At 41.9% G+C, this 24710-nt stretch overlaps 1 protein-coding gene across 1 annotated transcript in view; it reads left to right on the forward strand.

Moving 5' to 3' along the window:
- LOC126299169 (uncharacterized) overlaps window positions 1-24710 on the forward strand; it is a 514148-nt gene that overhangs the window by 114119 nt on the left and 375319 nt on the right. The window contains exon 2 of the mRNA XM_049990930.1: window positions 5214-5248. Coding sequence (XP_049846887.1) covers window positions 5244-5248 — 5 coding nt within the window. The 5' untranslated portion in view covers window positions 5214-5243. The remainder of the gene's footprint in view (window positions 1-5213; window positions 5249-24710) is intronic.

Here is a 24710-nt window from a genome sequence, read left to right on the forward strand (position 1 = left end):
CTAGCCTTCTTGACCGACTTTTTAACTTTCGTAACCATAGCCGTAATGACGACATCATGATAACTAATCCCTGTCTCAACACTGACACTTTCGATGAGGTCTGATCTGTTCGTGGCTACCAGATCTAAAATATTTCCATTACGCCTTGGCTGTCGATTTAGCTGCTCGAGACAGTTTTCGGATAATGTGTTCATAAGTAATTCACACGACGGCTTGAATGTACCACCTATAATGAATCCATAGATATCCCAGTCTATTCTAGGTAGGTCGAAGTCGCCTCCGACTAATATAGCATGATCCGGGTACTTCTGCGATAGAGAATGTAGACTCCCTTTGAATGATTCTAGAACTGTCACGGTGGCACCTGGTGGCCGGTAATAAAAACCCACAATTAACTTTATTTCCCCTAGCCCTGTTAAACGTGTCCAGAGTCCAGATAACTTCACAATCACACTCTACTTCGACCTCAGTTGAGACAATATTTTTGTCAACTGCAGTGAAGACAGCCGGTCGGGGTGGCCGAGCGGCTCTAGGCGCTACAGTCTGGAACCGCGACACCGCTACGGTCGCAGGTTCTAATCCTGCCTCGGACATGGATGTGTGTGATGTCCTTAGGTTAGTTAGGTTTAAGTAGTTCGAAGTTCTAGACGACTGGTGACCTTACAAGTTAAGTCCCATTATCTCAGGGTTCAGCCAGGTCTCAGTCCCGAGAATAATTTGCGCGCCACACGCTTCCTGGAGTAAATTCAGGAACTTGATTCCGAACACTCTGAAAATTTACTGCTAGTATCTTGATAGCTGAAGTGTCTTTATACTGAGCGCGTCCTGATTCCCCTGGTTGCCCGTCGACTGGTGAGTGTTCATCAGGAAACCTCGCACTACTGCCTAGCCTAAAAAAAAAAAAAAAAAAACGCCCGGCGTGGCCATGCGGTTCTAGGCGCTACAGTCTGGAGCCGAGCAGCTGCTACGGTCGCAGGTTCGAATCGTGCCTCGGGCATGGATGTGGGTGATGTCCTTAGGTTAGTTAAGTTTAAGTAGTTCGAAGTTCTAGGGGACTGATGACCTCAGATGTTAAGTACCATAGTGCTCAGAGCCATTTGAACCATTTAAAAAAAAAAAAAAACCCTTGTGCACGTCACAAATACTCTGCTACCTGAGTAGCTGCATCCGTTGTGTAGTGTACCCCTGACCTATCTAGGGGCGTCCTACAATTCCCCACCCAATAGCGCAAGTCTAGAAATCTGCAGCCAAGAGTCGACGAAGACTCTGGTTGAGATCCTCCACTCGGCTCCAAACCAAATGACCCCGATCCACTCTGGGAACGATGGCGCAAATAGAGAGCTCTGCTTGCACCCCGAGTGCGAGGCCAGTGGTATTCACCAAATCCGCCAGCCGCCTGTACGAACTGAGGATCGCCTCAGAATCCTAGCGACAGGCATCATTGGTGCCGACGTGAGCAACTACTTGCAGACAACTGCACCCCGGACGCTCGATAGCCGCAGGCAAGACCGCCTGCACAACTTGGGGCAGACAAGCCGAGTGTACGTTGGAATTCTTTCCAGCCCTGTACGCTATTTCCCTATGGGGTTCCATCACCCGCCTAACATTGGAACTCCCAATAGCTAGCATGCCTTTGCCCCCACGTGCCTGCTCGGGCCTTGCTGAAGGAGCTACCACCTGCCCACTGACAGGACGAAAGGGGGAAGCCAGCCGGACAGCCTCCACATTGACCCTTTGCCTCGAGCGTTCGCGAACGCGTTGCAGTCCGCCACTCACCCTGAGGTGAGGGCGGCCCCATCGCGCCGGGTACACTAGAAGGTGCCTCGGCGGTTGAGTCAGCGGACGCAGCAAGCGACACCTGGGGTGTCTCAAGCGACGCGCCAGACCCTCTACCGTCGCTGCACCTCGAGGCAGCAGCCTGAAGGCGGCTGACCGTAGCCAACAGCACGCTCAGCTGCTCGCGAACCGCGGCCGGCTCCTCCTGCGCCCGCACACAGCATGCACACAGCCTATCCTTCCTACTGCTAGTATCTAACGACTCCGCGAATTTATACTCTACTCAATGAGCACTATTACTCGTCTCAAATACGAGAATACGCAAGGATTTTATGTAATTAAATATGCAAGCGCACAAATACTCGGAAAGAAATTAAGAATCAAATTACAAAACAAATATGAAACCTCAATATGCGACTCGCTACTGCACTGCTGCTGCACTGATACTTCACCAGCGGCTGCTCAAGGCTCACTCCAATGATGACAGTGACTCAGCAATACTAACACCATAGTCAACTTCCAAAATGTCACATCACTGTTGGTGTCAACTGCACAAGTCGATGTAATACTCATATATCCTTAACAGATATTCTTGCTGAAATGGGTTATTTTATGGTTACAACATTTACCGGAATGCTTTCTCCTACTCTTTCTAGCGTGGTGATTTGGTACCATTCTCTTTCACGTTGATCGTATTGTTGTCCCATAAAGCCTTGAGCCCTAATTGCTAATAATTCCACTGAGAAGCATTTAAAATATTTATGACACAATGCTACTGTCCGACACACACATCATCGATTGTGTGGAAAGCGACGGACATTCATTATCTGGATCTACAAAGATAAGTTCTTACAACTAGATTACTTTCCAAAACCTACTATTTCCTAAACTTTGCTTTTCATATTTATGAGAATTTTAAAAACATTATTTTCCGGTAAGGTTTCTCCAGTGCAATATGCTGAGCTTATATGAATGTCACAAACAGAATGGTTCTCTTCCTACTCGATCCTTTTTGCCTTTGGAACACTGCAAGTTCACAAGAATCGTCGTTTACGCCTGTAGGACTACAACCGATTACATTCTTAAGGAACTACGTGAAATGTAAGTAAAGAGTATTGGTAGTGTCAGCAGGGCTATTATTGTAGTTTCACCCGGCTATCAGAAGTACATATTCCGATTTTACTCATACATGAGACATATTTATTATCATAATCAAAACTGTGAAATCATGTGTGTATACGGTTTTGATCTGCATGCTGTAAATTCATTTATTTATACGTAAAAGACAGAAAAATTGAACTAATCAATTACACGCAATAATATTTTCATTAACCTTTAATATCTCCATGGAAGAGTACCCACGAGTTGAAAGCTTAATTACGCACGCGGAAATAATTTCCTATTTCTGTGTGCTCGTAAAATGCCCATCGCTGAAATTAAATACAAACAAGGGTAGCAACGTTATGTTTTGCTTCTCTGACGTCTGTTGTAGCTTTATGACGATTTTGCGTACCGGATTGTTCAATAACAGGGTTCGGCTTCTAATGTTCCTTTTTTCATTTATATGCTACTTGCGACATTTTAATACTTCTGACGAATCATAAACAGTACTAAAAGCTTCTCTCGTAGGATTTTTGTTACCCTCGGACGTATTACAGAGCGTAGACAAGTAGTCTCATAGATTCGTATGCGGCACAGAAAAGTAAAGTAGTGACAACTGAATTTTATCTGAGGGATATACATCTGTTCATACCATCTTCTTACAGGGTCTCTGCTATTTTACAAGAATGGTAATTGTACAATACTGCTTAGTGGCTAAACGGCGCAGTTAACTTAAGTTGACTATTTGCAATTAATCTCTGAATCTCCTTTATTTTTTAGAATGTGTCTGCCACAACTAAAGAAAAATTTATTGTGTGTATGCAAACGCATGTTGATGATCGATTATGCTTAAATGTTATCAGCAATATCGAGTAATGTGATTGCTGTGTAAGATAGGAGCATTTTTGGGAATTAATCCATGAGGAAGCAAATCAAGTTTGCTTTAAATACACAGTGTGACGGCAGTGAGCGTTAGTTACCCTTGAGACTGGACATGGTGAGCTGACGTTAGACAAGAATATCTTTAAGGTGATAAGCACACCATTATCGAGACCTCATTGAGTTTGAACAAGGTCCCATAACAGTGCTACGAGAAGCTGAATGTTCCTTCTTTGATACTGCAGAAAGACTTGGCAGGAATGAGGCACTGTACATTATTGCAGGCAGCGATGGTCACGAGAATGTACGCCCGCAAAAAGACGGGTCTCCGGACGGCCACGTGGTACTAGCGAGAGGGAAGACCATCGTGTTCGTCGTATGGCTCTGGCACATAATACTACATCTGCAGCAGTAATGTGAACAGTAGTTGTTACCACAGTGATACAACGAACTGTTTCAAATCGGTTACTCCAAAGACAGGTCTGAGTCAGTCACCCTGTAGTGAGCATTCCACTCACACCAAACCACTACCGTTTCTGACTTCAGAGGTGCCAAGCAAGAGCTCATTGGAGGCCAGGGAGAGGGCTGATGTGTTTCCTGATGATAGCTGGTTCCGCCTCGGAGCCAGTGATGGCCGTGTATTGGTTTGGAGGAGGCAAGCTGAGAGCTTGCAACCAACGTGTCTGCGTGCTAGACACACTGGACCTTCACCTGGAGTCGTAGTCTGGGATACGATTTCATATGACAGCAGGAGCATCTCGTGGTAATCCAGCGCACACTGACTGCCAGTCCGGTGATTCGACCTGTTGCGCTGCCATTCATGAACACCATTCCAGGGAGTGTGTTTTCTAGCAGGATAAAGCGCACCCGTATACCGCTATTGTAGCCCAACATGCTCTAAAGAGTGTAAACATGTCGCCTTGGCCAGCTCTATCACCAGACCTGTCTCCAGTCGAGCACATATGGGACATCATCGGACAATAGCTCCACTGTCATCCCAAACAGCATCAACCGTCCCTTTATTGACCGACCAGGTGTAACAGGCATTGAACTCGATCCGACAAGCTGACATCCGGTACCTGTACAACACAATACATGCACGTTTGTATGCTTGCATTCAATATACTGACGGTTACACCGGTTATTAATGTACCAGCATTTCACATTTGGAATAGCTTATCTCGCGCTTACATTAATCTCTGATCTTGCAATGTTAATCACTTAAATATTTTACTTAGACAAATGCATTTCAGAATTTTCATTACTCTACATTGACTATTTTCTGGTGGTGTGTTTGTTCTCCATCAGTGTATATTATGGTTTTAATGACGAGCAAAAAAGTAATGGTTAATTTCACTGAATTATCGAGGTTTTAAAATAATTCAGAACAGCTACATAGAAAGTTTACTGATCGTTTTTATTACAGGATTAAATTAACACAACTCTTTTGTCTGCAGGTTGGAGCAATCGTTGGAGCTGCAAACGGCATGAAGTGAGTGGTTACGACGTTTCTCATACGACAGTTAGTACTTGTGGTTCTTCTAATTGTTGCCAGAAGAAGTTAATAGAAAGCATTAGCAGAGATTAGAACAGTCACATAGACAACAGTCGGTATGTAAAGCTCTTGCGCAAAGTGTAAATTGAGTGATGTTCTGTTAATCCGATAACCTTTCAATTAGTTACGGAAAAACTTTATTATACATACAGAAAATTGAGTAGTATGTTGTTTCATAAGCGTTCATTTTCCGTAACTAACTTACTAAATAACTATCATTTATATTAGTCTTGAGACTCGTGCAAAAAATTTCATTCTAATTTCTTAAAATACTTAAGTGACAGAAACGTATTCGGGAGCAACACAACACAAATTCTTGCATTCATACGATGAGTTATACCCACAACGAAACACTATTATAACTATAAAATTTTATCCGAAATTCCTATCGAGAGTGGCACAAGAAGCGGAGAACGGCTGCCCACGGAAAACGGCTAGGCGAAAATTTGTTTCTTCGTATTTTACTTGGGTCTTCAGTTTTGATAGACATATTGTGTAAGGTGAAAGAAATGAAACAACACAAATTACGAAATGGTCGCACAGAACACTCTCCGATGCATTTTTGGGACTACTGCGATAATCAGGAAATATTCGTCGTATGCAACTATGAAGAAACAGGCCTTAACTGCAGGACAAAGTCCAACCAAGCTTACAGAGGAAGCAACTGTTGCAGTATCTCAACGAACTATACACAGGTTCGTAGTTTTCCAAGGCCGGTGTCATTTTAGATAAAATAATTTTGGACACTGGGCCGCGTCATTGTAAATACTAAAACAGCTAAACTACCGATGTTTCGACGGACTTGCTGCGGTCCTTCACCCTGAGGAGGACCGCTGCAAGTCGGTCGAAACGTTGACAGTTTAGGTGCTTTAGTGGTTACAATATCGCGGCCCCAAACACAAAATTATTTTATGTATAAGTAATTCAGACAGTCAGTTCGTTTCCCTCGGACGATATTGCAGAGACAGATCTGTACTGTGATATCGCACACGGCAAGAGTTTCTGCTGCTTGATTTAGTGCTTATCTTACCCTACCTCGGCTAGCAAGGTCGCCGGATCCCTCCCCAGTTGACAACGTTTGGAGCATTATGGGCAGGGGCCTCCAATCATGTCGGGATTTTGACTATATAACGCGGCAACTACACAGAATTTGGCACGATATCCCTCAGGAGGACATCCAACAAGGCTATCAATCAATGCCAAGCCGAACAACTGCATGCATAACGGTCAGAAGTGGACCAGCGTGTTATTGACTTGCTTCATTTGTGACGCTTTTTCTCTTGAATAAATCATCCAATTTTTCTGAAAGTGTAATCATTTATTTGTCTGTACATGTAAATCACATGCCCTGATTTCCTTCATGGGACGTCCGTTTTCTTTGTACCTGAAGAACTCCGAGAAAATGCCAAAATAGGAGAAAAAGAAGAGCACAACAAAATTCTGTGATAGCTGAAACTGACAGCCTGAAGACTGGAAACATGACATTAAGAACAAATGTGCGCAAATCAAGGAAGGGTGAGTTTCTTTATTCCGCGACAAGAAAACAAGCAGCATAGCACCTAACACTGAAGTACAAGCACCGAACACATCAGCAACACAAACCAGCTCTCCACGAACATTCGTTCTGTGCAATGTCAGAGTGCAGGGAAAACACACAATAGACACACATTCACATAAAACAGAAAAAAAAACAAGTAATTGTCAAACCTCTGAACTTTATTCCAGTCCGTGTTTTTCATCAGAATGTTCATTGGCCGACAAACAAAATAATTGTCATTAGGTATTGGTAGAAAACAAACTAGAAAGTTTTCTGTGCTGTGTCAGACTGTGTATCGCTTGGAGGAAGAAACATGAACGTGGTATGCTTTCCAGTTATTACATTGGTAAATCATTTTGTAAAAAACTGCAAAATTATTGTAGTAGTTATATCTACGTAAAACACAGAATAAAATTTGTATCTGTTAATTCTCAGAAAGAGCATCCAGAGATAGGGACATAGAAATATCAGGAATTGAATTAATAAATTCAAAGTTCTTGGAAGCTGTTTGTATGCAGCCTTTCTGAGTGATATGTGTGTCTTACTAAACAATATTGAATTACCTCTTCAGAAACTAACAAAAAGAAGCAGAAATATAATTATATGTGTTGATTTATACCTCTAACCATACTTTTATAACCACTGTAAAGAGCGTGACAGAGGATACTTCCCAGTGTACCAGTTAATAGGGCTTTCAACATTCCTTTTACGCATTGGTTGCGGGAAGAATGAGTGTTTAGACGTCTCTCTGGACGCTGCAGTTGGTCCCAAAATGTTCTCAACATCTACATCTGTATCTGTACTCCACAAATTACCTTACGGTGTGTGGCGCAGACTACACACTGAACCACTGACTCTCCCCTCCCTTCCTGTCCTAGTCGCGAATTGTTCGCGGAAAGAATGATTGCCGGTAAGGGTCTCTATTTTCTCTAATTTTATATTCACAGTCTTTTTACGAGATATATGTAGGAGGAAGCTATATATTTGTTGACTTTTCTAGAAACGTACGCTCTCAAAACTTTAACAGTAAACCACAACATGTTACGGACCGTCTCTATTGCAGCCTCTGCTACTGGAGGTGGCTGGTTATCTTTGTGACGCTTCCGTGCTTAATAAAGGAATCTGTAACGAAACGCGCTGTTCTTTGAATCTTTTCTATTTCCTCTGTTAATCATATCTGTTACAGGCCCCAATCTGACGAACAATATTCAGATATTGGTCAAACGAGAGTTTTTAAGTAGCTCTAATTTTGATAGAGTACATTTCCTGATGATTCTTCCAATGAATCTCCGTCGGGCATCTGTCGATTTATGTGGTCGTTCCTCACTAAATCGCTCCGTAAGTGTGCTCCCAGATATTTTATGGAAGTAACTGCTTCCAGTGATTGTTCTGCAATCATTTAATCATACTATAATGAGGCTTTCTGTCTATGTGTGCGCTATACGTTACTCTTGTTTTTGTTGAGCGTCAGTTGCCACTCAGTGCACCAAGCGTCGATTCTCCACAGGTCTTCGTGCATTTCGCTATAATTTTCTAGCTTTGAGAAGTCTCTGTATACAACATCATCCATGGAAATCGTCATGGAACATCTGATGTTGTCTACTATATATTTATGAGTGTATGAAACGTAACTGACATATGACACTCATTTGAGGTGTCCGAAGTCACATTTCGTCTGAACACTCTCTCGATTGAGAATGACATGCTATGCTCATTTTTCTAGAGACTCTTCGGTACATTCACCCAGATGGTGTGATATTTCTTACGCTTACAATTTTTTGATTATGAGGCAGTACGGAACTTTGTCAAATGCCTCAGAGAAGTCAAGGAACAAGGCATCTATCTGGGCTCCGGTATCTACCGCTTTCTGGGTCTCATCGACGAACAGAAGGGATTGGGTTGCACACGACAGTTGTTTTCGGAACACACGATGATTCCTAAAGAGGAGATTTTCGGTCTCCGTAAATGTCAGAAGACACGAGCATAAAACATTTTGCATAATTCCATAACTGACCGACGTCATAGTTACAGTTACCTATTGTTTGATGTGTTTATTCGACGACTCTTCTTGAAAACGGCAATGACCTGTGCATTTTTCCAATCATAATGAACACTTCTCTCCTCTAAAGACCTACGGGACACTGCTGCTAGAAAAGGGGCAAGTTCTATTGCATATTACTTGGGTTGGAATTTTGATATTGGCAACTATTTATTTACAGCTCGTACAAAATAGATACGTGGTTCAAAGTGTTACTGACCATCAAAGTAGTCACCAGCATTGTGTATAACCCGTTGCCAGTGATGCGGAAGTCGTAGGATACTATTAGCAGTGCCAGTTGTGTTGACAGTTCGAGCGGCGCGGTCTATTGTCCGACGAATATGTAGCAGTTCTAAAGCGAATGATGTGAAGTGTTCCCTTCAGATTAGAAATCGAGTTGAACTTTCGAGGGCTTAAGTCAGGGGAGTCCAGTAGGTGGTATAGTACTTAGCAGCCCCATCAGTCAATCAAATCAGTAACAGCTTCCACTGTACGTGCTTGAACATTGTCTGGCAAAATGATGGTCAGGTCCTGCAGAAAGTGTCATTATTTCTGTCTCTAAGCTGGTCGTAGGTTGTATTCCAAAATGAACAGCCTGTCACTGTGCTGATCCCTTCTTTCTTTGGTTATTTAATGAAAACTTGATACACGTAAATTCCGGGAACCAAAAGAAAACAAATTTTTTCTTTAGGGAGAACACAATGTGAGAAGGCTTTAGAGGAAGGAAAAGGGTAAAAAACAAAGCTATCCAATTCCTTGACGATTAAACACTGGGTGCACGATAACGTAGAAGCCCCTGCCACTTCCAATGAGCGTTCACCATATATTGGCAAAAAACACGGGGTCGGAATCGGCACACACGACTACATTGTGAGCGTAGTGTCCGTGGAGCCAAACGATCGATTTAGTCTTCGTTCGGGGGAAAACGGAAAAGTTCGGACACAGAAGAAGATCAACCGAGAAAGCAGTTGCAGCTGATCGGGTAAGGAAAGCCAGCTGTCGGCACATCCAGTGCCAGTGGTATCGTCCGCAAGAGACAAGACTATGAGGTAATGTATCAGGTTGATGATGTGTGTCGCAAAGACCAGTCAGGCTAAGACCAATGCGATGGAGGTTTTCATTGGTCTGGATAGGATTTTGAATGACCCTGTACCACGATGAGGCGACTTACATCGAGAGGATGGGAAGACTAAGGTGAAACCACACTGTTTTCCAGGTTATCAGGCTCCACTGATAAAATGTCGGCTCCCAGAAAACATATTACAATATAAGATTCACGTATGCGCCGCAGTTTCCAGCTCATCCGTCAACATCCAACAACAGACTGTCCTGTCGAAGACACGTAAATAAGCGAGATGTAATAGAATGAGTAGCGCGAGTACATGTTAAACTTTACTCCGTATAAAGAATATTGAAGTCTTCACTTTGATATTAGGAAGTCACAACGCTCCAAGGAGAAGGAGTCTCGCAACCACTTCATACCAAAGTTGGAAAATATGACTTTTCCAGAGGAAACGACAGGGTGATTGCATCAATTTGCGCGACATCATCGCGGGGAACGAGAATATTTGAGCAACATAGTAAACTTTGCTGAAAAATGTAGGAATTTAAGAGCCGCACTTTGTGAAGGAACTGCGTTCGTGTTCACGAATTACTCCTTGAATTCGATTCGTCACGTTCCGCCAATTGAGTGCAGCTATTTTCATCGGACAGCGATCCACCGAAATCCCCAGCGATTTGTGGCGCAGCTACCGCTGTCCATGGAATGACAACGTGATGAAAATCCCGTAGCAGTAACAGGGTACATTTTCGTTCATTTATGCGGGCCCCAGAGAAAGAACAAAAGGAATCCGATATATCCTTGAGCAACGGCATGTCATCGATATTACGTAGAAATACCGTAACATCATCCGCGTACACTTGCACAAGGGAGGTTTCTCCTAATATCTTTCAGCCGCATAATTAATCAGCAGTACTGTGAACCAGAGGTTATAGGGACAAGACAAGAAGCGAATGGAGGAGGGTAAAGACCCGCGGATGGGGATCTGGGGCGTCAGTTGTCCATTCACTACGACAGATGCTTGAATACCAGTAAAAAGATGGATAATAGCTGACACGCAGTACGACTTAGATCGGTCGCCTTGAGCACATGCATCAAGAAACCGTGAATTAACCGCTCGAATGCCTTATTAAAATAAATAAAAAGCAAGGCTCTAGAGACAGAAATCGCTGTAGCTACCGAGACAAAGTCCCGACATTCGACAGCAGAAGTCAGAATCGTGCGCCCAGGAACGCAACTTTGGTGAACAGCAGGAATTTTTTCTAACAGTATCAACAAACGGCTATTAACTGCTCGGGCGGCCGTTTTGTAATTGAAATTAAGTAACGTGGTCCTGCGGAATTTATCAATGTTTGGATTTCCGATTGTCTTCTGTTAGAACAATTTTAATAACCTTGAAAGGGTCAGGAGTCAAACCCCCCCCCCCCAATCATCTCATTTACTTGTGACGTAATGGTACTACCTATAAGAGGCCAAAAATGTACATAAACTGCCTTACGAATACCGTCAAGTTGCGGCGATTTTTGCGATAGAAATCATCGCGAGTACAGTCACTTACAAATTCGTCATTGAATGTGGGAGTTACCACGCAATCCATTTTTGCGATAGAAATCATCGCGAGTACAGTCACTTACAAATTCGTCATTGAATGTGGGAGTTACCACGCAATCCAGGAGAGGAGTAAATCCATCAGGGTCAGTCGTATCAGTAGCAGGGACATCTAAAAAGTCGGTAAACTAATTATAGATTGGTCTGGAAACGTCACCTTGGGATGCCAGTACGTGATCAGCAGTGTGAATTAAGGACAAAATAGATGATCTTTTTCGAAGCGTTCACAACCGGTAAGGTGATGTAAGGAGATCAGTTCATTCTGTAAGAAGGAGCGGGATTTTGATTGTACCCTAAGTCATTTCGTCAGTTGTCTTTTAAAGTGAAGAAGTTTCGCCTTACCATTGCTGACATTCATAATCCGTCTGGTACTTTTATAAAGATGTCTCAAGACGGAAAAATATAGTTACTGGGTCCGACGGAGATCCTTCGCCCTCGCAGCGCCGTAAACCGTTAACGCTTTGCGGAACCAAGGTTTTTCGTGCCCTGACCAACGCTTCATTGGAGAATGATAATGTTCCTGCGATCTCAAGCTGTGAGCCAAAACCTCCCGAACGATAATCTCGAGGTAAGAAGCCTTTACCAGAGCCGCGCTCAACATCAAGGGGTGGCGATACAGCTTCACTGGCTGCGGCACGTAATATGAGGTCATAGCTAACGCACAGTTCTCAGTGAAACAAGTGGGTAACACGTCTGTCGCTAACAGTTGTTCACACAAATAATCAGGAAGATAAAAGCGATCGAGTCTGCTGCTGGAAGTAGCTTTAAAATGTGTATACATGACGAGAGTGTGATGGCGACAGATCCACGCGTCGCGTATTTGCGAAGAGCTTACGTCATCGAGTAGTTCCTTTGTGAAATCAAAATTAGGGGTCTGATCCGCAGGGCACCAAACACAATTAAAATCTCCGCCTAACAGAAGTTTTTGCGGAATTTTCCTAAATAAATATACTATATCCCCTTTATAAAAGCAGGTGCGATCTGTGGAACGGCCAAATCGTGAAGGGACATAAAGAATAATTAAAGTAATGATTCAAAAAGTGCACCTTATTTCTCGGCCTTTACCATAACTTGAAATCAGTTAGTGGTACTACCTCTCTGCGAAACAACACACTATCAGTGATATTAAAAAATGAAGGAAAGCAGGGAATAGAAAAACTGTCAACACTTCTTGCAAAAATATCATGTCTGCATTTCATCATAAATAAATTGTCGCAGCGCCGTAAGTCTAAGGTCGGAATTAAGTCTGTTCACATTACCGAAACTATGCAGTTTATTTCTTGCAAGTGACATTTAAGGTCGCGTATCACAGTCCATGACAGAGTCAACGGATGAATCTGAATGCAAATAGGCGGAACCTCTCTCCCTCTGCCACCCTCTTTCTGTCGTTTTCTTTTTTCTCGATGCGAAGGTCGGAATTAAGTCTGTTCACATTACCGAAACTATGCAGTTTATTGCTTGCAAGTGACATTTAAGGTCGCGTATCACAGTCCATGACAGAATCAACGGATGAATCTGAATGCAAATAGGCGGAACCTCTCTCCCTCTGCCACCCTCTTTCTGTCGTTTTCTTTTTTCTCGATGCTACGCTCTCAGGTTGAAACCGCTGTTTTGTACAGTTTTGTGTGAAGGCAACTGCCGCATGGGACAACGTTGGGAGGTCCGGTGGAAACTGAGTTCCAGGTACAGAGGATAGACCCCACTCTTCCGTAGGTGGGCGATGCGGCTCCTAGGAATCAATCGACCGAAAACTGACGGTACGTCTTTTACCAACACCGCGTGTTCCACTGGTACACTTGCGCCAATCTGGTTCTGATAAGCAGCGGCCTGTGGCATGTTTTCCCCGTCTGAGGCCACAGAAGAAGGGTGGGAATACTTCAGGGACTCTGGGATTCCCGGCAAGTCCATCTATATATTACGGAGCTCCGGAACAGATATATCCTCATGTGATTCCGAAGAGTCGGTCTCGGAAGACATACCGGAGGGGGCGCTGGACGCTTCCGAACCTTGAACAGCAGCCGATACATTATCATCTGGTCTGAACTCGGCGAGGGGAGAGGCCTCCTCCAACATACACATGGCAGCTTAGTCCCACATGACATCACACACATAGGTCAAGGATGGAGGAGGAGAAGTGGGACGAGGACCAGATGTGTGAGATATTAGGTAGTTTATGATAACATGAGTACATATGATGTGTAAGATGTGTAAAGCTCTCAAATGAGTCAAGGCGTCTGCTATATTTAGGAGGTATAATTGGAAGTGACATCATGATTAGACTTGCTGCCATCGGGGGATGTGCACTGCTGCAATCTCCAAGTATGTCATATTTCGATGAGTTAACATGCATGCACATACATTTTCTCATACATGTAAAAACTCGTTGACATTTGTATACGCACATAATTTCGTTGGAGCTAGATATTCATAAATTTTGGCTTCTTTAAATCGGTTTATAGCGCATACACTGTCAGCTTTTGGTTTTACAGTATGGTTTTAAGATCCAGTAGCTGATGCGCACTTTCAGGTTATGGCACATAAACTGTCTACTTCTGGTGATAGAATACCATTTGACATCCAGTAGCTGACAATGAGTACGAGTAATGATAGTTACTATGTCAACTGACCATCGTTCACCCACAATAGTATCCACAATGCATTTAGGGTAATGGCAATCATTATGGGCAGGGTGATGGTGACTACCATTGCCTGAACAGAATCTACTATGTGTTAGCAACTCGTCGGACAATTTTTTTATAATTTTGTGTACCAATGGTGGTTTCCAGGATAATTTGTTACATTTGTGCTGTAACATAGCAACATATGAGGCAATTTGTTACAATTTTTCTGTAACATGATTATGTATGGCGCAGCTGATTACAATTTGGTTTTAACATGTGAATGTAAGGAGCAGTTTGTTACAATTTTGCTGTGATGTAAAGATGCATGGGGCCGTTTGTTACCATTTTGCCGTAACATGACGTAGGAGGGGATGTGTTACAGTTTTATTTGATGCTTACCGGAGTCAAATATAAAACTGGCTAATTAGTTACAATTTTGCTGTTATATGATGGTGTATGGGCGGTTTGTTACAATTTTGCTGTGAAATAATAATTTATGGTGCAAAGTATTATCTAGTCTTCTAGAGTTCATCGAACCAACTTCGTGCTATTTCTATACCGTTCTACTTTCGAACAGTGCTAGTAAAAAACCAACAGTTAAATCTGTCCACACAAGTTCTGATTAGTCTTGTTTAATTGCCGTGATTATTTCTCCCTATGTAGGTGGGAGCTAACAAAATATTTCCACATTGGAAGGAGAAAGTAGGTGATTGAAATTTCATAAGAAGATTATGGTGCAATGAAAAATGCCGTTATTTTAATAATTACCACACCAATTTACAAGTCACGTCCGTGGCACTCTCTCCCCTGTTTCATGATAAAACAAAATGAGCCTCCCTTCTTTGAAGTTTTTTTATTCCTCCATCAATCCTATCTGATACAGATCACATTCCATGCAGCAATACCCAAAAGAGGACGAACAAGCATCGTGTAGGCAGTCTCTTTAATAGACCTGTTGCATCTTCTCGATGTTCTGCCAGTAAATCATAGTCTTTGGTTCACTTTCCTCACATTATTATCTATGTGATCGTTCCAATTCAAATTATTCATAATTGTAAGTCGTTAGTATTTAGTTGGATTCACAGCCTTTAGATTAGTGTGATTTATCATATAACGAAAATGTGAGGGATTCCTTTCAGAATTCATGTTGATGACTTCACAGTTTTCATATTTAGTCAATTGCCATCTTTCGCACCATTCAGATATATTCTCTAATTCATTTTGCAGTTAGTTTTGATCATGTGTCGACTTTACAATATGCTAAATGACAGCATCATCTGCAAACAGTCTGAGAGAAATACTCAGACTGTCTTCTAAAATCGTTTGTTATAGTTTAGGAACAGCAGAGGGCCAAAAACACTTCCTTGGGGAATGCCAGATATCATTTCTGTTTTACTCCATGACTTTTCGTCAGTTTCTTCGAATTGTTACGTTTCTGACAGGAAGCCTCTGAATCGCGACACAGAACTGAGATGATACTCCGTTGGCACGCAATTGTATTACAAGTAGATTGTGAGGAATGATGTCGAAAGCCTTCTGGAAATCCAAAAATGTAGAATCAATTTGAGATCCCCTGTTGATAGTACTTACTACTTCATTCGAATAAAGTGCTTGCTATTTTGGGACTGCGTGTTGGCTACTTGTCAATAAATCGTGTTATTTGAGGTAATTTGTAATGTTCGAACACAACATTTCTTTCAGAATCCTACAGAAAATCGACGTTTATAATATGGTTCTGTAAATCCGCGGATGACTCCTATATTCTTTCTTGAGTATTGGTGTGACCTGTGCAGCTTTGCAGTCTTGAGGCATCAATACTTTCACTATCGATCAGTTTTATATGATCGCTACGTATGGACTATTGTGTCAGCATTCTCTGAAAGGAACCTAACTGGAATACAATCGGCACCAGAGGCTTTGCCTTTGGTAAGAGTGTCAAGCTGTTTCGGAACACCAAGTTTATCTATTTCTTACTCATGTTGACAGTAGTTTTTGCTTTGAATACTGAAATATTTACTTGGTCTACTTTAGTGAACATATATTTACATACTTAGAGAAATAATAAGTGCAATATTTCGTTTCTTCAAAGGGTGGTATAATAATCAAAGTATATTCATTGGCAAGTACAGTTTAACGTGTAAGTTATATCAGTAGTGCCAACATGTGAGCCATGTGAATTTTTTAAAGCTTATAAAACAGTTAAGTTACAACAGTGGTGTTTTGAATGTGTTGTATTCGAAAACTTTAGATATTTTGAAAAATACTACAGGCTGTTTTATTTTGGTCGTGTTTATATTTTGTATTTGGTCCATGTTAAAGTTATACTTGCATTTTGCCAAAAGTGAAGTATGTGTGTTTCGTGTTGTTATAGAAGAAATATTTACATATTTTGATAAATGATATAGAGAATTATACTTTGATGGAAATATCGTATTTTCAAGAAATCGAACTTTCCTGTCTCTTGTGGAGCCTTCTTCCATCATTGTCTTCGACCATGTTGTGTTTACATTCAGTATTTGGTGTATTACGAAGTTATAATTATCTGTTGCGGAAACATGCAGTTAAAGTGATATTACGCTGTGAAGATCTCTTCAGAACGCCTAATTTGTAGAATGTTTTGTTGTGCTAAATCGTCGGAACATATAATGTTAGTGCAAAAACATACTACCGCAGGTGCGTCCAGGTTCAAAAGAAATAAAAATTGGGCTCTGATAGCCAGTCAGCAACGCTATTTACATCTATTTAATGCATTAACTTCTTCGTCCTAAACTGGTGCTTGGTCAGGTTCGCTTGATATGGAAATAACTTTGCGGCACCTAATTAGAGAGTTTACAGTCATGTTTTAGGCGTTAAGAGTAAGTTGCGCATTAATTGCACTCTTAAAGCAAATGAAACATTATCTTAGCAATCGTGTGTTTTACACAACAATAATACAGATATTTTGACATCGTAATTACATTGAAATCACCACTATATATGTATTTATGTCTCTCTCTCTCTCTCTCTCTCTCTCTCTCTCTCTCTCTCTCTCTCTCTCTCTCTCTCTCTGTGTGTGTGTGTGTGTGTGTGTGTGTGTTTGTGTGTGTGAGAGAGAGAGAGAGAGAGACAGAGAGAGCACCCATTGTGCCTTGCACTAAGTGTGATACAAAGACCGAATTATGCTTATTATCAAATATAGCTTAACCTGTCATTATGTCACTAGTGCCAAGTTTCACCAGTATTGCCAACACATTTATATATACTTTTGATAACTAATCGAATATTTTCGAACATGGCTTCAACTTACAAAAAATTCAGATCATTCAAATACTTTTGTACAAAGCCAAGATGGGAGGTTTTATTGCGTTTCTTTGGCTTTGTTTTAATAGCTAGTAAACAAGTTACTTGTGCCTCCCCCCTCCCCAAACCCCCCTCCCCACGCGCCCTAACCCCGGCCTCTTCCACTCATGTCTGCCCATACACGTCAGGGTCTGCCAATTCAAGGCGACCTCCATCATAAGTATCAGGTTTTAGCCGTAAGAACTTTTGGGAACCAATGTATGTGGGTTACTATAATTTCAGCTACCTAGTTTCGGCTACTGTTCGAGGTCACGAAACTACCCACTTAGCATACTTGTAGATCATCATAAATAGGAGCCTCTTTTAGGACATTTGACATGTTAGCGAATATGACAAGCAAATATTCTAGCACAAAATATATTAATTTCTGCATATACATTTACACGTATAATAAACCTTTTTATTGCGTTTCTTTGGCTTTGTTTTAATAATATCCAGCTTAATCTTTAACTTACAATTTAAATCTACATTGGAATTTTCGAATTCCTGCTCCAGCCAGTGACGTGACAGGTAAGAAGGTATGTTCCAGAATTTAAATATATGTACAACTTTTTTCCAATATCTTATATGTTTTATGACGTTAACAGTTAGTTCCATTCCTTTGTGCAAATGTTCTATGTGAGAGAAATCCAGGAGTTTAATTTTGCCTCTTATTCCCTGCGTAATATTATTGTTATAGCGCTCCACATATTCCTTAGTTTGCGCTACCTACTCTTCTGATACATATTCTCATGGAATTTCTGTATTGAACTTTAAGTTTACGACTTTTGCAAATGAATTAGCGTTAAATATTTTTATTCCGTTGGTATTAAGCTCTCCAAACGGTTGTCCTCGTTTCTAGGTGGACAACATCCAGTTCAAAACATTTAGATATAATGTGACCATCGCTTTTAAGCAGACACAGATGGGAATGGAGCTTTATAAACAGATTTCTTATACGTTTTCGTTAATGTACTAAACGTGATCGAATCCAACATTTTCGACCAGGAGTCCGACATATGGTCGCTTACCATTACCATTAACAGCAAATGCAGATCGTTTATATTCCACAGTCATAGCCATATTTCTTCGAAAACTGTTTAGAGCAGTTGCACATCTGCAACAGCTTTTTCTTTTTCCAATGCAGCTTACATTCATCCTTAGTGGCAGTTGTCTTCGCCATATACTCCAGTTTTCGTTTTCTGAATGCGATTTATTCTATTTCCAGCTCTTTGGAACCTGGCAAGGATCGAAGTTGATTATATGTGACCAGGCAATATTCTGTGGATCGACGAAGCGCTTTTCAAACTAAGGGTGCAGTGCATATACAGAACTGCCGAATTTGGGGTACTGTTAAAGTGTGTGCTGTGCATGAAGAGCCATTGTAATCCCTGTATGTGGCTGTGGTGTGGATTTACAAGCACGTTTATTCTCGGCTCTTCATTGAAGAGAATAAACCCAGAGGGGCTGTCAGGTGCACCACGACGTCTGCACGTTATTGATGCTTCCTCGTGCGCGATGTGATTTCTGCTCCGAAGGAGTGCAGCTGTTTTCATGCAGGTGGTGCAACACCTCATGTCGTTTACATAGCGAAAGATTTGCTTGATGCAACCTTCCACGAACGTCTGACAGGAACACGTTGCTCGATGCCGTCCGATCTTCTGCGACCAGCTGTTGATCACGTCGTGTTACGGATGCAGCATCTTTCCGACATCCCCGGTGCTCATTTTGAACAAATTGTGTTAGAGATAGTTAATAATAAAATCAACACTATGCCTTTCCCTCTTTTTGACCCTTTTCTGCCCATGTCCCGTTCCTAACCCACAACATATGGGAACATTCCTATTCGTCTTACTTGCATTCACAGCGCTAGATACGCACCTGAAGGCTAAAATTGAAACTAAATTTTTTGCAGCGTAAATCGGTTGCACATTAGCATATCAACCAAGTTTCGCTGTCATACGATAATTACAGCCCACATTGGACCTCTGTAAGTAACTGAACTTGAATTATAACTATCTGGTAATTAGATCATTGCAATCATTACAGTACTATTAGCACTCGGAGGTGCTCCAAGCACAAAAGCGCACATAACAATAGCACGAAGTCCATAAGTGTGTTTTCGCAGCCTTCTACATCAAGACATGAGAGTTTTTGGGACTCCCAAGCAATCAAAAGAGACATCGTTCAATAGAATGGCTTCCAACGTCATACATATGACAAATAGATCTGAATTTTAGAATATAAGTACACACGCATACACACCCCCTCCCCCCCCCCCCCCCACACACACAACAAACACACAATCAATCTACATGTGTTAATGAAATTAAGAGATGAAAAAACAGACATGATACACGAGTGACAAATGTGTCACACCTTGAAGTACGAACCTGTGTATGCATCAGTAATACCTAGCAGAACTTGTAAAACTATCAGAGCCTTCGTTCAGCTTCTGGTGATGGTACAATACAAATTTTTATAGCTGTATAACGTTAATACAGGATATATTCACCCTCGTACACTAAGGTGACGAAAGTCATGGGATACCTCCAAATATTGCGTCGGTCCTTCTTTGCTCGGCATAACGCAGCAACTCGACTTGCCACGGACTCTACATGTCGTTGGAAGACTCCTGTAGAAATATTCAGCCATGCTGCCTCTATAGTCGTCCATAACTGCTGAAGTGGTGCCGGTGCAGCATTTTGTGCGCAAACTGACGTCTCGATTATATCCCATAACAGTTCCATTGAATTCATGTCGGGTGATCGGGGTGGTGAAATCATTCGATTCAGTTGCCCCACCATCACCTCTTACACACTGAAATGGTTAATAATGTGAACAGGTTATGGTTTTACAATCGTCTAGGTTCCAACAGGTATGGTCACGAGCCCAGAAAAGGCGCTGCAGGCGATGTCGTGCTGTTAGCAAAGGTACTTGTGCCGGTCGTCTGCTGCCATAGCCCATTAACGTCAAATTTCGCCGCACTGTCTTAAAACATACGTTCGTCGTGCGTGTCACATTGATTTCTGTGACTATTTCGCGCAGTGTTGCTTGTTTGTTAGCACTGACAACTCTAAGCAAACGCCGCTTCTCTCGGTCGTTCAGTGAAGGCCAGCGACCACCGTGCTTTCCGTGATGAAATTTGGTGCCTGAAATGTGGTATTCTCCGCACAGTCTTCACACTGTGGATGTCTGAATATTGATTTCCCTACGTATTTCCGAAATCCGCGATCAAAGTCCCTTAACTCCCATTGTTCAGCCATGATCACGTTGGAAACCTTTCCAACTGAACCATTTAAGTGAGACTGTTACCATCTATATATGTGGATATCGCTATCCCATGATATTTGACACCTCAATGTACATATGACTAATATATTTGAATGTTAGAAGTAGACAAGTACACACACAGTGCAATAAACTTACGGTATGGGTTCTTGCTTGTGACAATGCAATTGAATGTCACTAAATGTTAACACTTACCAAAAAAAGTGGCGATGTACCAGCTGTCTAGTGATGTCACAGCAATCGTGTTGCAACCTTGCTCCAGCATTGTTGCAACATCACGTGGAGCGTGTTTGTCTCACCCACTGACAGATCTCTGGCAGGTGCACTGCAGTCGTTTCCATGGCGGCATTGGCACATGCGGAGTGCGGCATCTGATATAACCGATACATACAGACAAATGTGTCAGCTTCAGCTTCAGTGCTGTGTGCCAGTGTGAAGGAGAAAACATTCAACACATTTGTGAAAATAGCTGAATATTTGTTTTAAGCAATACAATACGGTGGGCTACCATTTAACTTCTTTTTGTTAAATAATATGCGTTTGTCCATCACATTTATATACACACTGCACGATGAATGTGTGCCAGTGAAGTACACTAACATGTGGGAAGGCAGTGCAGTGTGATACCCGAACTGCGAACTAGAATGATTTGCCTGTTGCGCCGTTGTTACTCCACTTTAAACTGTACACAGATATACATTCTTCCAATGGACGCTAATAAAAAAAGAAATTAAAAATGTGATCACCTTACAAAATGGCTCACCCTCCTCTCTGATTAAATATGTCTTTTAATATTAGCTCCAACATGAATAAAAAGTTATTTTATGAACAAATACAGTACCTACATTTCATATATTGTAGCACTGACTTAGTCAAAGCGCACTGCAGTATTTAGAGCTAGTTCTACGGATAAAAGCCGTTCAAATATCGTGCACCACATCACATGCTTGAATTACGGAAAGAGGGAAATGCAGTCGTCGTATTTACTCTTCGCCCGTCAAGCATGATGTACAGCAGTATGAATAGGTTTCCAAATACAAGTTGTGTAGCTGGTCCCACAGCGACAGCAATTACACCACAGTACTTCTGCATCGATGCATATATGCTTATGAGAAAACATTTGCTCTGGTATCAAACAGCAGAAGCTGTAGCTGGCGGCCTTCCTATGTTAAGTGGAGTTTTCAATTTGCTTCCTACATGAATACCCCGAATACGTCAGTTCTTCCTCTGAATTGACGCTGTTTGCAACATGGGGCGAGTTCAACAGAAAGAATAGCTATCTATGTAATAATGTAAGCCCTATCACTTAAACTATATATGATCTGGACCTTAATATGAAATCTGTCATCAGCAAGCATTGCTTGGGGAGGGCCACACATGCATAGATAATGAATTATTGTAAGTAATCTCTTAATCATCCGTGATACTCCCAGCAGTGAGACGTTATTTTTTACCACTTAGGTGTAACCCAACCACCTAAAATAACAAAGTTATTCGCATTCAATAGGCTTTCCCCTCAAATAAATTCCGTAATACTATCATAGTGACCAGAGATTTATAATCACAACTAGTATATTACGACAACCGTCCTATACGTGTGTTTTGGTGCTCGATGGAAGACAGTCAAAGCAATTTTCTTGATAATTCTGCCCTAAGCGTTGTATATCTCACACAAATACTACTCTGCTGCCATACCTAATCTGCAGTACATTATACACACAGTAAGGTCTATAGCAGTTGACACACAAAATCGCAATACCAGATCTATGGAAGGAAGACCTACATCCAAACAAATACCTCACAAGACATTGTACGGATCATTGTAGAAGGTATAACGTACTGACTTCTTGTAGACAATTGAGGACTCATGAGTGCAATGTCAAGGGTAGATGTGGTGCACACACACGTGTCAAGGAGCACTTACATGCACAAACACCAGTTACATCATATATTGCAATACCAATTTTCTTATTTAAGCTGGTACACAAAAAATAGATCATTCATCTTGGAGAACCATATTAGACTTTCTCACGTGGTAAAGTACCCTTTAGGTAAGTGTTGGGTGCGACTGGTAGACAACAGGAGGGGAGAGGCATTATCTGCACACGTGTGAACACACCAGCTCACCTTGTCATTAGAGTGATTCTGCAGTGTACGAGAACATTTTATTTGACCGACTGTGGTTCACAGCATATCATTGTTGGCATTCCATCTGCCATTTACTTTGTGATGGTAGTTGAAATAGGTGATGTCGTACATTGCAGAAAGGTTCAGATCATGCAAATAAAATGGTATCACTTGTGTGACAGACTATTGTACACTGAGAGCCGTTTAACCAATAAGTTCAGGCCAGACCGAATTAATATTAATATTGGCTCGAGCAGCAACGCCAGTAGTGACCCTATTAGTGCCTCGAAAGTAAGTGTTTCTAGTGGCACAGCACTTAAATTGTGGGATCATATGATAATGCTTAATGTGTTAGTAAAAAAAACGAAGTGTTGTTAACATCCAGGTGTCATGTCATTCAATATGTTGCACTGCTGACTAGACATGTTCATTAAGTGAAGGTGCAAGGCATGTTGTCGATAACATTGGGCGAGATACAATCTAATATTGATTTTACACCCAGGACATAATTTTTGTCAGACGACAGAAAGCTGTCTGTATGAGCAGGTACTGATGGGGGCGTGTACGTTGTTAATGCATGCGAGATCTTTGTGGTGGCTCTCCTTCGAATAGTATCTTCTGCAGCTGAGAAAAAGTAGGCAGTTTGGTCATATAACAGAAAAAATTTACATCTGGACAAACCTGTTAGGCGCCCCTTCCGCAGAAGGGGCAGGAGTGCAAGAGAAATCTAGGTCTCCTGCCCAACGTGTTACAACAGTGTCACAAACGCACTCTGTGAACAGGGATGGAGGCCACAAAAATTGGTGCGTTTCTGTGTTCACCATGGACTGGACGTTATTGAGGGAGCCATCAATTGGTGTCGTCCCTCTGTCTGCAGAATTTTTGGAAAGCCTCAAGTCTTCCAAAAACTGTAGAACGACCGCAACATTTACGGCGGCTCTGAAATGATCTACGTTGGGACACAAAAGTATTTCTCTTAGTATAGCTGGGGCGTCTGGTCAGACACGTGATAATGTTGAGGCCATCCAGATAATGATCTCCGTGATAAATGTGTTGTTCCTTTAGAGCTATATGGAAACTCAAACCATACTGTCTAAAGTGGCTGTGGGAAAAAAACAAGTCGGAAACACAACGCTCTTTTCCTCTCTGCACAGGAATTTTTGAGCCAGGGATTGCCTGCTTCTGCTGAAAAGAGAAGAATATTGTCAAAGTTGTTCAGTATCGGCCGAGGAGTAGAGGAGAAATGCTAGAGAGGAAACATGGAGCTCGTTGAGTCAGGTGATTGGCACGAAACCCTTGTGGGGATGTCGTGGGAGTGCTTTTGTGGAATTTGCTGAGGTATGATGGAAAATTAGGACATGAAAAACTTGGTCTTCTGATTCAGACTCCGGTCTGAAGAGTATTCTGATCTTGACTTTTGTTGTGAGTGGGTTGCATTTGGGACACTTGCCCAAAACGTGACTTCGCAGTAGCACTGGTCTAGACTGGGAAGCCTGTGACGAGGACTTTTAGCTGCACAGACTGTTAAGAACTCAGATATCTCGGACAACTCACTGTGCCGAGGGCAGTCATATTTGTGCCAGGTCTACAACCTAGACGTTTAATATCCTTGTGTGCACTGCCGTGTGATTCAAATTGGCCCACGGTATGACTGGCGCACAAGAGTGTCACTCGCTTGAATCTGTTGAGATTTCAGGGCTCCATTAGACCCACGACTTTGCATATTTGCGAATTACAGGAGCCGAACATAGCTGCTCTACAGACGTTTGAACCACGACCGTCACCTGAGACAGTGCCAC

Source organism: Schistocerca gregaria, chromosome X (genome assembly GCF_023897955.1).
Source record: "Schistocerca gregaria isolate iqSchGreg1 chromosome X, iqSchGreg1.2, whole genome shotgun sequence".
Taxonomy (NCBI): Eukaryota; Metazoa; Arthropoda; class Insecta; order Orthoptera; family Acrididae; genus Schistocerca; species Schistocerca gregaria.